The sequence below is a fragment of the Balaenoptera borealis genome (assembly GCF_965194805.1).
Source record: "Balaenoptera borealis genome assembly, chromosome: 2".
Taxonomy (NCBI): domain Eukaryota; kingdom Metazoa; phylum Chordata; class Mammalia; order Artiodactyla; family Balaenopteridae; genus Balaenoptera; species Balaenoptera borealis.
The window spans coordinates 184,067,145-184,083,197 of NC_138867.1; the positions used below are offsets into that span (position 1 = coordinate 184,067,145).

Below are 16,053 nucleotides of genomic sequence, written 5' to 3' on the forward strand. Positions count from 1 at the left end.
GGCCCGGATGGGTCCCAGGTGCGCAGGGGAAGGGGTGCAGTGGGGGGGCGGGCAGCGGAAGCTGGCGAAGGCGGTGCTGTCCGGGTGCGGGGGAGGGCGGCGCCCCCAGCCCCGGTTGATACCCGGGTGGGGGAGGAGGGCGGCTCTCCCACCCGGTGCCGCCCCCAGCCCCGCCCCATCCCTGAGCCTCTTGGAGTCCGGGTCGTTTGCGGGGGGAGCCGGGCCGCGGTGCAGTCTCGGGAGGAGCGCGGTGAGTCCGGGGTCCCCCGAGAGGAGGCGGCAGCCCTCTCCTCGCGCCTCGGTTCGCCCGGCCCGTGCGGGGGACGCGTCGGACTGTGTAGACGCCCTCGGGGAGTGTGACTGAGGCCGGGCCGTGTAGACACGGCCGGGCACCCTGCGTTTTTCGGGACCCCGAGGGCTCCCCAACCCCGACGGCCGCTTTCCAGCCTTCCCACCCATTAACTCGGCTAAACCCGCGGTGGGGCTGGGCCGGCAGGAAACGGCGCGCAGAGCCGGCGAGAAGGTCTCCAGGGATCTGGTGAGGGGCCCCTTGCTTTCCTCCCTGTGGCTTCTCTCAGCCAATCCCTTGCTAGTGAGTAAAAACACGACAAGGATTTGGGGGGTAACAGTTTGGGGAGGGTGTGGTCACAAGGCCTGAAGCTGGGCTGGGGGTCGTATGGGGGAGGGGCCGTAGAGTCAGCTGCCGGCAGCAGGTGTGGCGTGTGCGCGATTGTGCCTGTGATGGATTGTGTGAGATTGTGTGGTTACAGGCGCGGGGTTGCATATGGCTGTGTGGGGTGGTGTCATTGCCTGTGTGTCTGTATAACTAGTGTGTGACCACGTGTGCGTGACTGCACTGTGAGATCGTGTATGATTTTGTGCGTGGTTGTGTGTGTGTGTGTGGACGCCCCCTTCCCTGTTTCCTCGCCTGGGAAGTGGGGACGGAAGACCCGGGGAGCCCCCAGGACGTGGTGGGTAGCCCTCCTGTTCCTCCAAACAGCACGTCAGGTGTTGCCCCTGATCTGCCCGCGGTGACGGACTGGAGGGGGGACCCTGCAGCCCTCCACCCCCAGGAGATCTGCGTGCTGTTCAGCGTTCAGCATGTGCACTTGGCAGGATTCTGAATGTTTAGGGTGTAAAGTGTGGAGCCGGGAGAGTCTTTGAACAGAGGCAAGCCGGGTGACCTTCGATTAAGTCTGGGCACAAGCTGCGCGGGGAGACAGGTCCAGGCCCGCTCGGGGTACCATGGCTGTCAGTGACAGGGAAGAGGCCCTGGGAGGGACCCGAGGCCGCGTGCAGGTGAGTGTGTCCTTCCTGGAGGAGGACACGAAGGTCTGGGCGCCTCCTTCCAGCCTCTGCAGTCGAGGAACGAGAAAGAAACCGGCGGGGCGAGCGTGTGGGTCTGTGGCCGGCACGTGGGGAGCTGGGACCTGAACCGGGGCGTGGATGCTGACCTCCGTCGTCCCTTTGGCCACTCGCCATCTGTCTTCCTGCCCTGGGGCAGGGTTTCGAGCTCTTGGTCCCCGTCCCCTGGGCTCACCTGCCTTACCTGGACCACAGGGGCCTGGGGGAGCCGTTCCTGAATTCTAAGAACTCTGTGTGGAAGAGGGAGGAGGGGGGAGGGGGAGGGAGACAGAGAGACAAACAGTGAGACGAAGGGAGAGAAAGAGGGAGAGAGAGACAGAGACAGAGGAAATAGTCTCTCCAAGCCTCAGTGTCCTCATCTGTAAAGTGGGGATCATTGTGCCGGCCCCCTCCCCATGGGAGTGCTGGGAGGTCTGAACTAACTGACCTGAGGCTGTGAACCCCACACAGATTTTAGGCATGAACTTTCTGCTCGTGGCTGCTCGTGTTTCGGGCATAAGCACATCCCATCCACATAAAAGTCAGAATGGGGAAACAGCTGTTCCCAGTTATTTGAACATGCGTGGCTCTAAAAGTAAGGCAGAGAGTCACATGTTCTGGGTCTCTGGCTCACGTCGGCATCAGGCTTTGCCATTTTTCCCGCTTTACCTCTATTAATTAAGAAAAGTGATTTAAGAATAATTGTCATTGCAAGAGTGGTGCAGAGGGTCCCCGTACACCCTTCACCCAGCGTCTCCTAGTGTTCAAACCTTGCGCCACCGTAGATCAAAACTAAGAAACTGACATTAAAATGAACATAAACACTCGCAGCCTACTTTGCCTGGATTTCCCCAGTTTTTCCACTAACGCCTTTTCTGTTCAGGGATCCAATCTGAGATGCCCCACTGCGTTGAGACCCTGTATGAATTTTTTAAAATTAATTAATTAAGTTTGTTTTGGCTGTGTTGGGTCTTCGTTGTTTTGTGCGGGCTTTCTCTAGTTGTGGCGACCGGGGGCTACTCTTCGTTGTGGTGTGCGGGCTTCTCATTGCAGTGGCTTCTCTTGTTGCGGACCACAGGCTCTAGGTGCGCGGGCTTCGGTAGTTGTGGCATGCAGGCTCAGTAGTTGTGGCTCACGGGCTGTAGAGCACAGGCTCCGTAGTTGTGGCGCACGGGCTTAGTTGCTCCGCAGCATGTGGGATCTTCCCGGACCAGGGCTCGAACCCATGTCCCCTGCATTGGCAGGCGGATTCTTAACCACCGCACCACCAGGGAAGCCCCTCTGTATTAATTTTAACTATACAAGTTGTAAGTGATTGGAAGTTTCTTTTTTTAATCTACGCGTCTTTATCCGTTTTCCTGGGTATCGCTCGTGTTTATCAGCTTCTGGCCTCAACCGCACACCTCCCTCCCCCCAGGATCTCTGACTCCTTTTCCTCTGTGCACGTTAAAAAGCTACAAAAACACGAGATATCATCACCGCAAATAGTTCTCTCACAAACACCTCTTCCTATGAAAACCTAACAAAAAGTCCACAGACAAAAAGGAAAAAAAAAAAAAAGACCAAGCTTATTAAATTTCCTAAAGGCTTGCTGAGTGATTGATTTCATGGAGTTGGGGCAATGGGGGAGGGGAGGTTTCCTGGCTGGATCTGAGCCTGAGAAGTAGGATAGGGAGAAACAGGAGAGGGTGTAGTGTAGACAAGAGATGCCTGTTCCATAGACCGGCGTTGGCTGCCATGGAAGCAAAGAAGCGGAGACATACGGGATGGAAAACGGTGATTGTCTTGCATGAGTGGCAAGAGAAAAACTTATACAGAGCGATGGGCAAAGAGTTGAGAGTGAGGAGGGGAAGAAATGTAGGAGCCAGGAGCAGAGCTGGGATGAAGTTTGGGGTTTTATTAAAGTTGATAGTTGACTCTGTTTGGAAAAAAGCGATCCCAAGTGCTGTATTTCCCCTTGGAGAGGCTGAACCACTGTTTGAACTGACTAGATAAAATCGGCCATTAAAGGCAAGTGGAAGGAACTTCCCTGGTGGTCCAGTGGTAAAGAATCCACCTTGCAATGCAGGGGGACGTGGGTTCAATCCCTGGTCAGGGAACTAAGATCCCACATGCGGCAGGGCAACTGAGCCCGCCCGCCACAACTGCTGAGCTCGCACACCTCAAGTAGAGCCCGCATGCCGCAAACTACAGAGCCCACGCGCCCTGGAGCCTGCGTGCCACAACTAGAGAAGAGAAAGCCCGCCACCACAACTAGAGAGAAGCCCGTGCGCCACAATGAAGAGCCTGCATGCCTCAACAGAGATTGCATGTGCCTCAACTAAGACCTGACGCAGCCAAAAAACAAAAGTAAAAATTAAAAAAAAAAAAGACAAGTGGAAGATTCATGGTGGGCGCTTGGTGGGCTACAGGAGAGAATAAAGAGAAGGAAACAGAATGGACCACTGAGAATAGAGGGTGTGGTTCCTGGGAGGGAAAATGGGAAGCCAGACAGAAAGGTCCTGGGGCCTGGGGTCTTGTGTATTAGTTAGCAGTTGCTGCGTAACAAATTATCCCCAAAGTTAGCAGTTTCAGACAAATATTTATTATGCCAGTTTCTGTGGGTGAGAATTTGGGAGTGATCTGTTGGAGTGGGGGGTGGTTCTGGCTGAGGGTCCCTCATAAGGCTGCCTCACCTGAGGGCCCAATGGGGGCAGGAGTTGCAGCTTCCATGAGGCCCCCTCACGTGGCTCCTCCTCACGTGGACCTCCCAGGCGCTGCTTGAGCCTTCTCACTATATGGCAGCCGGCCCCACACAGAGCAGGCGAGGGAAAACCTCTGTGCCTTTTATGACCTACTCAGGAGTCTCACGCCATTTCTTCTGGTACTTTCTATTCATTAGGAGTAAATCAAGTCCAGCCCACACTCTAAGGAAGGAAACTTAGGCTCTACCAAAGAGAAAAGTGGCAAGAAATTTGTGAACCTCCTTTAAAACCACCACATCCCGTGACCTTGGGCAAGTGACCCTGCTTCTGTGTGCCTCTGTTTCCTCTTCCATCAGAATGCAGCTGGTCTTGTAGGAGGGTTGTGGTCATAAAATAGGTAATACATGTAAATATTGTTTAGTGCAATGCCTGCCACGTAGAACATGCTTGTTGACTTATTTTTACTGAAGGCATTTTTTTTTCCCCAGTACATTTCCATTCTCTTGAGGAATGATGTACCAGCTGGAGTGATCAAACCGGAACTCCCAGGAACTGTGAGGTCAGGGTGCAGAGTAAGATAACTCGCTTTCTCCATACATATTGGGCTGTACTTGTTCTTTCCCTGGTTCCCTTTCCAGTGCTCAGTCACTTCTCCCAAAGGGACTCGAGGGGACTCCAGGCTCTGCACCTTGGCAGAAACCATCTTACCTTATACCCCCATGAGTGCAGCTGGCACAATTCAGGAGAAAACCAGCAAAGCAGGGGATGCAGCGGGGGAAGTGGAGGTGAGAGCCATGAGGGTATAGGAAAGCTCATCAGGCAGAGGGCACAGCAGGTGCAAAGGCCCTGAGGCAGGACCATCATGTCTGTGTATGGCTGGAGCAGAGGGAGGGAGCTAAGGACAGACAGCAAAGAGGGGGTGAGATCAGGTCACTTGGGGCTTTTGCCCTGAACGAGAGCGAGGCGGAGGTCCGAGCAGAGGTGGATGTGGCCTGGGTCAGGTTTCAGCTGGCTCTCTGAGGCTGCCATGTCGGTGGCAGCAGCTGGCCCTATGATAAGGCCTGGGAGATCTCTGCTTAGCCCAGGGTAGAGATCGTGCAGGTGGTCCAATCCTAGGTGCATTTCAAAGGAGGAGCTGACAGCATTTTCAGGCCAATTGGATGGAGACTGTGAGAAAGACATCAGGATGACCCTGGGGCTTTGGGGTCTGAGTGATCATAAAAGTGGAGCTTCCATCTGAGATGGGGAAAACTATGGGAGGAACAGATATTCTAGGGGCTGAGAAGGGCTGCCAGTTTGGCATGTGTCAGATCTGAGAAGTTTGTCAGTCATTGGATTGTGGTAACAAATTGCCACCAGTTTGGTGGCTTGAAACGGCTCGTGTTTATTATCTCCTGTTCTCTGTGGGTCAGGAGTCTGGGCGTGGCTTAGCCAGGTCCTCTGCTCAGGGTCTCACAAGGCTGCGATCAGAAGGCTGGCTGGGCTGTGTTCTTATCTGAAAGATGGGCTGGGGAAGGATCCAGTTCCAAACTCGTGCAGGTTGCTGGCAGATGACCAGGGGCCCAGCTGGTGGGCACCCTTAGCTCCTAGAGGCATTCACACTTCCTTCCCATACAGCCTTTTCCAGCAAGCCAACATATTCACCAGGCCAGCCAGGAGGGTTTCTTGTTTTGTTTTGTTTTGTTTTTGGCCACGCGGCGCGGCATTCGGAAATTCCCTGACCAAGGATCGAACCTGTGCCCCCTGCATTGGGAGCATGGAGTCTTAACCACTGGACCACCAGGGAAGTCCACCAGGAGGGTTTTAAGTCTGCTAAGATGGGGTCATTTTTTTTTTTTAACATCTTTATTGGAGTATAATTGCTTTACAATGTTGTGTTAGTTTCTGCTTTATAACAAAGTGAATCAGTTATACATATACATATGTTCCCATATCTCTTCCCTCTTGCTAAGATGGGGTCTTACGTGATGTAATTTAGCCATGACAGTGACAACACCTCACCTCTGCCATATCCTACTGCCTTTTTTTTTTTTTTTTTTTGGCCACGTGGCTTATGGGATCTTAGTTCCCCAACCGGGGCTAGAACCCGGGCCACGGCAGTGAAAGCACCGAGTCCTAACCACTGGACCACCAGGGAATTCCCCATATCCTACTGCTTAGAAACAGAGTCCTGACCACAGTCAAGGGGAGGTGATTACACAGGGGTGTGAGCACCAGGAGGTGGGGGTCATTGGGGGGGGTCACCTTAGGTCACCCAGAAGGAGGTTCCAGAAGCCAACCTGAGTTGGGCATTCAGAAGATAAGTCTGGCCTGGAGCTTGGAGGCGTCAGGGGTGTTATTAAAACCACAGACAGGATGGGATCACAGGGGCCAGGCGCATATCTGCAGGTAGTCTGTGAAAATGTTTATTTAACCTTCAAGTGGTCTACTTTTTTTTGTTGTTGTTGGCTGTGCCACACGGCACGTGGGATCTTAGTTCCCCGACCAGGGATTGAACCCACGCCCCCTGCAGTGGAAGCGCAGAGTCTTAACCACTGGACCGCCTGGGAAGTCCCTCTTTTGATTTTTAAAATGGCAGCTGTATTGAGATATAATTCACATCTCATAAAATTCACCCATATAAACCAATTCAGTGGTTTTTGATATATTCACAGTTATATGCAACCATCACCACAATCAATTTTAGAGCATTTTATTGATTTATTTTCTAAAAATTTATGAAGTGGTCTGCTTTTTAAACCTAAAAACTTTTTTTTAAAAAAAGGAAGCTTAGTCGCTGACATGCACAAACAGAAAACAGACAAGAGAGTGGAACTAAGAAACAAAATGGTGAGAAAGCCAAACAGTGCTATTCAATCATGACCATCCTCTAGGGCCCACACTAAGTTGGGGAGGCCAGCAGGACACTCACCTTGGGCACAGAATTTCAGGAGATGCCAAAAACCTCAAGATCAAGGGAAATGATATTGTAGTGCAGTACTGGACATACCAAGTGAATGCAGAGGAATCCTCAAGCAAAATATCAAGATTTGAAGCAAAGATGGCACCCAGAGGGCTGGGATCAGGAGGAGGAGAGACAGATGAGTTCAGCAAGCGCAGGGTGGGACCCCGGCTTTATGTAAAATGTTGATTTTTTTTTTAATGGGGTTTTTTTAAAGTCTTTTATTTTTTTATTAATTAATTTTTATTTTTGGCTGCATTGGGTCTTCGTTGCTGCACACGGGCTTCCTCTAGTTGCAGCGAGCGGGGGCCACTCCTCCTTGCAGTGTGCCGGCTTCTCATTGCGGTGGCCTCTCCCGTTGTGGAGCACGGGGGATCTAGGCGTGCGGGCTTCAGTAGTTGTGGCATGCGGGCCCAGTAGTTGTAGCTCGCAGGCTCCAGAGCTCAGGCTCAGCAGCTGCGGCGCACAGGCCCAGCTGCTCCACAGCACGTGGGATCTTCCCGAAACAGGGCTCGAACCCGTGTCTCCTGCATTGGCAGGCGGATTCTCAACCACTGCGCCACCAGCGAAGTCACTAAAATGTTGATCTTTTGTTGGTCATGGATTTTTTTTTTTCTCCCCCCGGGGACTACTAACTTTATTAAGGCATTAGCACACCCAGTCCCAGGAAGGCATAGCCTTTTTTTTTTTTTTTAATTAATTAATTAATTAATTAATTTTGGCTGTGTCGGGTCTTCGTTTCTGTGCGAGGGCTTTCTCCAGTTGCAGCAAGTGGGGGCCACTCTTCATCGCGGTGCGCGGGCCTCTCACTGTCGCGGCCTCTCTTGTTGCGGAGCACGGGCTCCAGACGCGCAGGCTCAGTGATTGTGGCTCACAGGCCTAGTTGTTCCGCGGCATGTGGGATCTTCCCAGACCAGGGCTCGAACCCGTGTCCCCTGCATTAGCAGGCAGATTCTCAACTACTGCGCCACCAGGGAAGCCCAGAAAATACTATTGGTCTTGGTTTTTTGTTTGTTTTTTTATTGTAGTATAGTTGATTTACAATGTTGTGTTAGTTTCTGCTGTTCACCAAAGTGAATCAGTTATACATATACATATATCCCCTCTTTTTAAGATTCTTTTCCCATATAGGCTATTACAGAGTATTGAGTAGAGTTCCCTGTGCTATACAGGAGGTCCTTATTAGTTATCTGTTGTATATATAGTAGTGTGTATGTGTCAATCCCAATCTTTCAATTTATCCCTCCCCCCCACCACTGATCTTGTTGACGGAGGTGTTTGGTGTCCCCTGAGGCCAGTGCCTCGTCACCCCACCCCCTGCTTGGCCTGGTATCCTCCCTGGAGGCCCTGCACCTGAGGTTCCCTCTCTTTGGAAACAGACTCTGGCAGGCGTTCGGGTGGCACTGAGGACACGTTGGCTTTACACCGAGCCTCTCCGTGGCACATCAGTAGGCTGGAAACAGACACTGTTCCTGCCTCATTCACTATTATGGCTCAGGTCTCAGGGTCCCCTGGCTGAGCCCTTCCTTGGGACCCCCCAAATGCCTCCAGACCCTCTCTGGCATGTGAAGACAGAGGGGGAGTAGGGTGACCAGATGTCCGGATTTCCAGGTTAAAATTGGAAGAGTCCCAGGAGACTTGGGTTGATTGGTCACCCCATATGGGGGTGACTTGCTCAGTGTCACCCTACCACTGCCTAGTTGGGACGAGAGTCAGGTCATGAGATGACAGTGGAGGATGTTATGGGGGAGGGGATGCTGATGCAGCCATGGGCTCAGCTGGAGACCTCAGAGCTGACCCTTCGCAGTCTGGTTCTGCAGTCTCTGTGCTGTGGTCATCTGTTCTACAGCCCTTTCCTTTTCTTTTCTTTTTTCTATTTATTTTATTTTTTTATTTTTTAAACTTTTTATTTTATATTGGAGCATGGTTGATTAACAATGTTGTGTTAGTTTCAGGTGTACAGCAAAGTGATTCAGTTATACATATGCATGTATCTATTCTTTTTCAAATTCTTTTCCCATTTAGGTTGTTACATAATATTGAGCAGAGTTCCCTGTGCTATACAGTAGGTCCTTGTGGGTTATCCATTTTATTTATTTATTTATTTTTTAAAAACGTTTTTCTTTTTTTAATGAAATCAATATTGCTTCTTTGTAAATTTATTTATTTATTTATTTTTGGCTGCGTTGGGTCTTCATTGCTGTGTGCAGGCTTTTTCTAGTTGCAGTGAGCAGGTCTACTGTTCGTTGCGGTGCGTGGGCTTCTCATTGCGGAGCACGGGCTCTAGGTGCGCGGGCTTCAGTAGTTGTGGCATGCGGGCTCAGTAGTTGTGGCGTGCCAGCTCAGTAGTTGTGGCTCGCGGGCTCTAGAGCTCGGGCTCAGTAGTTTTGGCGTGCTAGCGCAGTAGTTGTGGCTCGTAGGCTCTAGAGCTCAGGCTCAGCAGTTGTGGTGCACGGGCTTAGTTGCTCCGCGGCATGTGGGATCTTCCTGGACCAGGGCTCGAACCCATGTCCCCTGCATTGGCAGGCGGATTCTTAACCACTGTGCCACCAAGGAAGCCCCCATTTTAAATATAGCAGTGTGTACATGTCAATCCCCAATTCCCTAACTATCCCTTCCCCCCCACCCTTCCCCCCCAGCCCTTTCCTTTTCCGTCCCTGTATCTGGGCCCACACTTCAGATCTTAGAGCCCATATGGATCCTTCTGGAAGCTTTCAGGGTCATTCCCGTAACCGGGGACAGCATCTCCCGCCTACTCCTTTCTCTTGCTTTATTGCTGCACAGTCATTCTTCAGATCTGCCTGGGGTGTTCTCACGTATCTCTCAAGCTCAGGCGGTAACTTATCCTCCGACATTGCTTTTAGAAAAATATATTAGGCCTCAACCTGTCAAGGGCGTTCTCTCAGCCCAAGGTCTCCGTGTGGAGCCAGCAATCGCCTCTTCTGTTTTCTCTGATTTCTCTTATCTTCCCTCCTTCTACTCTGCTTTTGTATTCCACCCCCGATCTTTGCAAATAATAAAAACAAAGCAAATTCTAGAAGATATTTTGCCGTCTGAGATTAGGGGTGTGTAGGATCTTCTTGAATCTTCCATCCCTTTGCCTCTCTCTTCAGGAAAACACCCACTGGCCCAAGCCGGGCTGTCTCCATTACATCTGAGTGAAAGGGGAGAGATACATCCAAACAGGCAGGTTTGTTTTTTGGTCTACCCAACACCAAATAATTTGTCTGAGCTGACTATTTTTTTAAAAACCCTAAACGGACTTTACAGGGACTTCCCTGGTGGTCCAGTGGCTAAGACTCTGCGCTCCCAATGCAGGGGGCCCGGGTTCGATCCCTGGTCAGGGAACTAGATCCCACGGGCCACAACTAAGACCCGGCACAGCCAAATAAATAAATAAATATTTAAAAATAAATAAATGGATTTTACATCTTGCTGAGAAGTTTATTTCAATCTAGAAATAAGGGTGTTTGGGGAAAGTTGGGTTTCAAATGGACTTTATGTTATGACTGAAGACGGATAATTCGCAGAGGATCAATCCAACCTTCTGCTTTTTGTGCCTCAACATTAGATGGAAGATAAAGCAACCCAGAGACGTTGCTACTTGGAGGGTTTTGGTCCACTTCTTGCAAGGCTAATAAGCACACGCCCGTTTCTCCTTTGGTAGAAGTGTCAGCTTTTCACTTGAGAAACAAACACGTTTTCTGCACCAACTGTTTGCAATGACTTTGCAGGGAGATGAGGGTAAGGGACAGGTGTGGAAGGCCCTTCTCTGTCCTCAGGAATATATGAGAGTCTGGAAGTTTCTCTGAACCAGGTGCATCCCTGTGGTGCATTCCCCAGCCAGGGGGTCTGCCGCCTCTATGGCATCAGTGTTTTCTACTTGTGTGAAGTTATTTTACCAGCACCAAACGTTCCTCTTTCTTGTGTCCACAGTCACAAGGAGAGACACAAACTTCCACCCTGTCTACTCTGTGCTGATGTCTCTCAACAATTTTTTTTATGGAGGTAAAATGTGTGTCACATAAAATGCACCATCTTAACCATTTTTCAGTGCACGGTTCGGTGGCATTAAGCACATACACATTGTTGTACAACCAGCCTCACCATCCGTCTCCAGAACTTTCTCATCCTCCCAAACTGAAACTCTGTCCCCATGAAACCCTGACTCCCCAGCCCCTCCCCCAGCCCCTGGCCCCCAACCATCTACTTCCTGTCTCAGTGGATCCAACTCCTCCAGGGACCTCCTGTGAGTGGGATCAGACAGCATTTGTCCTTCTGTGTCTGGCTTCTCTCACTGAGCATCACGTCTTCAAGGTTCATCCACGGTGTAGTGAGTGTCAGAATTTCCTTGGGAGCAGAATAAACGTGGAGTGACTGGTGGTGAGAGCGGGTGATGGTGAATGATGAGGCTGGGGAGGGGAGTCAGGGCCGAGATTTTGAACTTGGTGCTAAGGGTAGTGAGGAGCTACTGACAGCAGGGGAGTTGCACGATCGTATTTGCATAGACCAGGGTCTCCCCCCCGAGCACTGCTGACACGGGGCCCAGATCATTCTCTCTGGGGGGCCACCCCGAGCACGGTGCGGTGATGGAACAGCATCCCTGCCCCCACCCCCTTGATGCCAGGAGCCCCCAGTCGTGACCACCACGGATGTCTCCAGACATCACCCAGTGTCCCCTGGTGGGCAGGATCAGCCCAGATGAGACCGCCTGGTCTAGGCACATCTCTCCAGTTGTCTGAAAAATGGCCAGGTGGCGGCAAGCCTGGGGTTAGCAAGACCACCACGAGCCCAGGGAAGGGGAGCAGGTCGTGAGAGCGGGAACGGCTGGGTGGGGCCCCTAGACAGGAGGAAGGAGGTGGAACAGCCAGATTTGAAGGTGACCAGCGAGGAGGAGAAGAAGGATGAAGACGTGACAGGAGACCCCAGAGGCTGGTCTAGGGTATCGGGGGGAGGAGAGGTGGTACCCGAGAACTCAGGAGAAGGGGGGTAAGAGGCTTGTCAGGGGAAGGACACCCCATCCCAGGGACATGCTGAGCTTCAGGAGGAGATATGCAGGTGTCCATTCCTGCCTGAAGCTCCAGAGAGACATGAGCTGGAAACTTCTATTTGGGGGTTGTCAGTGGATAAATGATCCTTGCTGACTTGGGCTCTCCTTGGGAGGGAGAAGGGCTTTTGCACGGACTGTGGTGTGGGCACTTACAAATAGATTGACAAGCTTTATTTTATTTGTTTATTTTGTGGCTACTTGCGTCGTCCCATCAAGATTTTGCCCCCAAAGGAGGCCAGTATTGAGAACACGAAGACCTCAGGTGAGGCTCCTCTGTCTCCAGGGCCCCTTTTCAGACTTGGAAGGTGCGCTTAGGAGGGAGGTCCTCTCCTGACCGCCGGCTGTGCATGGATCTGCCCAGGCCTCATGGGAATGGGCGTCCCCGTGTGTGGGGAGGTGATGCCATCTAGAATTTGGAGAAGCCTGAGGTCATGTTGATTGAGCGCTCTCTTTTTACAATGGTGGAAGAGGTGGTGAAGGGCTGTAGTGTCCTTGTAGAAGTTACTGCTCCCTGCTTTGGTTTGTCCAAGAGCCATAAATTTTGATGTCCTAAGAGAGAGAACCCCAACTTGAACCAGTTCAAGCAAAGGTTGGCTCCAGTGCCTGGGCAGTCCAGTGGAAGACCTGGCCCCAGGCAGGGCTGGATCACTCTGTCTTGTCCCCTGAGGTCCTTCCCTGGCTATGCCCCCTACATCTATCCAGCCTCTTCCTTCCAGATTGACCTCATCCCTCCTTCCTGTTAAAGGCCAAGATGGCAGCCAATGGCCCCAAGCCTAGCCATGACAGCTTAGGAGCCCCTCTGGGAATAAGACTGCTCCCTCCCTCCTATTATTAGTTAAACCCTATGAAATTGATCATGTCCTGTTGTTTTTGGCCTACCACAGTGGCAATTTTATACTGCTGAAATTCAAGGAAGAAATTTGGTTGGCCTACTTCAGTCATGCAATCCTTTGGACCAATCACTGATGGGGATGAAGGAGTGGGTACTGTGATTGGCAGGCCTGGGTCCAGTGTGGACCAATCACTGATGGGGGTGGAGGGGTGGGTACTATGATTGGCAGGCCTGGGTCCAGGGTGGACCAATCACTGATGGGGTTGGAGGGGTGGGTACTATGATTGGCAGGCCTGGGTCCAGTGTGAACCAATCACTGATGAGGGTGGAGGGGTGGGTACTGTGATTGGCAGGCCTGGGTCCAGTGTGGACCAGTCATCAATAGGGATGGAGGGGTGATTACTGTGATTGGCAGGGCTGGGGGCCAGATGGGTGGGGCATCATGACTGGGGCATCTTTTCTTCCCCCAAAGAAAGGGGAGCATCGGTTCCCACCTCTTCCAGCTTCTAGAGGCACCGCATCCCTGGCTCGCGGCCCCTCCTGCATCCTTACAGCCAGCAGCGCAGCATCTGCCGTCTCTCTCGGCCTCTGACCCTCCTGCCTCCCTCTTATAAGGACCCTGGGATGACGCTGGGCCCCCCCGGGGAATCCAGGGTCACCCCCATCTCAGGGGCCTCAACTTAACCCCACCTGCAAAGTCCCCTCTGCCCCATGACACATCCACAGGTCCCAGGACCAGGACGGGGACGTCTTCAGGGGATGTTATCTTGCCTGTCACAGTGTCCAAGCAAAATGCCATTTCTGTGGAAGGACCTGGAGACACTGTCAGATGTTTTGGACCAAACAGTCACTGCCTTTTCTGAGCTTTGCTTGGTTCCAAGGCAGATTTTGGAGCCTGATTTTTATCTGCACTCCACCAGGCTTGCCAACAGCTGGGTGAAGTTTCTGTGCCCTTCGAGGAGGCCGAGTTGGGGTCGGGCCGGGTCACAGATGCACTGGCACGCATCCAGCCCAGCGTTTGCTGGACTCGGAGGTGGGGCGGGGCTGGCCCTGACGGTGGCCTGGCCTCTCCTAAGCTTCCTTATTTGTTCACAGATACTCGCTCTTGGCCTCCACGTTCTGGATGTTTCTGTCTGTGAAGTTTTCCCTTCTCACACCTCCGCTTCTGGCATGTCAGTTCCTCTCCCTCTTAATTCCTATCTATTTTTATTGGGGTAAATTATACATAACATGAAATTCACCATTTAACCATTTTTAAGTGCACAGCTCAGTGGCATTCAGTACCTTCACACTGTTTGGCAACCATCCCCACCATCATCTCCAGAACTTTCTCATCTTCCCAAACTGAAACTCTGTCCCCATGAAACACTGACTCCCCAGCCCCTCCTCCAGCCCCTGGCCCCCACCATCTACTCCCTGTCTCTATGGATGTGACTCCTCTAGGACCTCCTGTGAGTGGGATCAGACAGTTATTTGTCCTTCTGTGTCTGGCTTCTCTCACTGAGCATCATGTCCTCAAGGTTCATCCGTATTGTAGCAGGTGTCAGAACGTCCTTCCTTTTTAAGGCTGAATAATATTCCACTGTACGGATGGACCACATTGTGTTTATCCATCATCCATCAGTGGACACTAGGGTTGCTTCTACCTTTGGCCATTGTGTATACGCTGCTGTGAACATGGGTGGGCAGATATCTGTTTGAAACCCTGCTTTCCTTTCTTTTGGGTGTATGTGCACCCAGGAGAGGAACTGCTTTAGCGTATGGTGGTTCTATGCTTAATTTTTTGAGGAACGTCCAGACTGCTGCAGTCAGCTGCACCATTTTGCGTTCCCAGCACCAGTGCACGAGGGGTCTGATTTCCTCACATCCTCATCAGCCCTTGCTGTTTTCTGGTTTTTGATGATAGCCGTCCTAGAGGGCGTGAACTCTGTCTTTTTAACTCTTTTCCTTCGTGAGGCTGGTAGGGCCCACTACAAGATTAGAGGTCACGGTCTCTGCGCAGGACTGTCCTCGATTCTGAGATCAATTGCAAGTTCAGGGATGTTCTGGGTGAACTGTGTCCCCCCCGTCGAAATTCATATGTTGGAGTCCTAAGCCCCAGCAACTCAGAAAGCGGCCTTATTTGGAAATAGGGTCTTTGCAAATGTAATCAAGTTAGAGTGAGGTCATTTGGGTGGGCTTTAAGCCAAGACAACTGCTGTCCTTATAAAAAGGGGACATTTGGGTTGTTTCCACAGCCTGGCTATTGTAAATAGTGCTGCTATGAACACTGGGGTGCATGTGTCTTTTTTTTTTTTTAAATTAATTTATTTTATTTTTGGCTGAGTTGGGTCATTGTTGCTGCGTGCGGGCTTTCTCTAGTTGCGGCGAGCGGGGGCCACTCTTCTTTGCGATGTGCGGGCTTCTCATTGCAGTGGCTTCTCTTGTTGCGGAGCAGGGTCTCTAGGCGCACGGGCTCAGTAGTTGTGGCATGTGGGCTCAGTAGTTATGGTTGATGGGCTCTAGAGTGCAGGCTCAGTAGTTGTGGCACACGGGCTTAGCTGCTCCGCAGCATGTGGGATCTTCCCAGACCAGGGCTCGAACCCTTGTCCCCTGCATTGGCAGGCGGATTCTTAACCACTGCGCCACCAGGGAAGCACCACATGTGTCTTTTTGAATTATGGTTTTCTCTGGGTATATACCCGGTAGTGGGATTGCTGGGTCATATGGTAGTTCTATTTAAACCTTAATTGCCAAGCAGAATTAGAGACACAGACGTAGAGAACAAATGTGTGGATACCAAGAGGGAAAGGGGTCAAGGGGAGGAATTGGGAGACTGGGATTGACACATATACACTATTGATACTATGTATAAAGTAGACAGCTTATGGGAACATACTGTATAGCATAGGGAGCTCTACTTAATGCACTGTAGTGTCCTAAATGGAGGGGATATGTGTATACGCATGGCTGATTCATTTTGCTGTGTAGTAAAAGCTAACACAACATTGTAAAGCAACTGCACTCCAAAAAAAATTAATTTTAAAAAGCGGACATTTGGACATAGACACACACAGGGAGAATGCAATGTGAAGATGGAAGCGGGGGGGGGGGTGCTGCTATAAGCTAAGGGACATCAAAGATCACCAGCGACCCCCTGAAGCCAGGAGAGAGCCCGAGACAGATTCTCCCTCGTGGTTTCAGAGGGAGCTAGCCCGGCTGA

At 51.4% G+C, this 16,053-nt stretch overlaps 1 protein-coding gene across 2 annotated transcripts in view; it reads left to right on the forward strand.

Annotated features, from left to right (window-relative positions):
• The window catches only part of TMPRSS9 (transmembrane serine protease 9), a 66,349-nt gene continuing 50,296 nt past the window's right edge, over window positions 1-16,053 (forward strand). For both annotated transcript variants that reach the window (XM_082381758.1, XM_082381759.1), the window contains exon 1: window positions 1-18. In XM_082381758.1, the coding sequence (XP_082237884.1) occupies window positions 8-18 (11 nt within the window). In that variant the 5' untranslated portion in view covers window positions 1-7. The remainder of the gene's footprint in view (window positions 19-16,053) is intronic.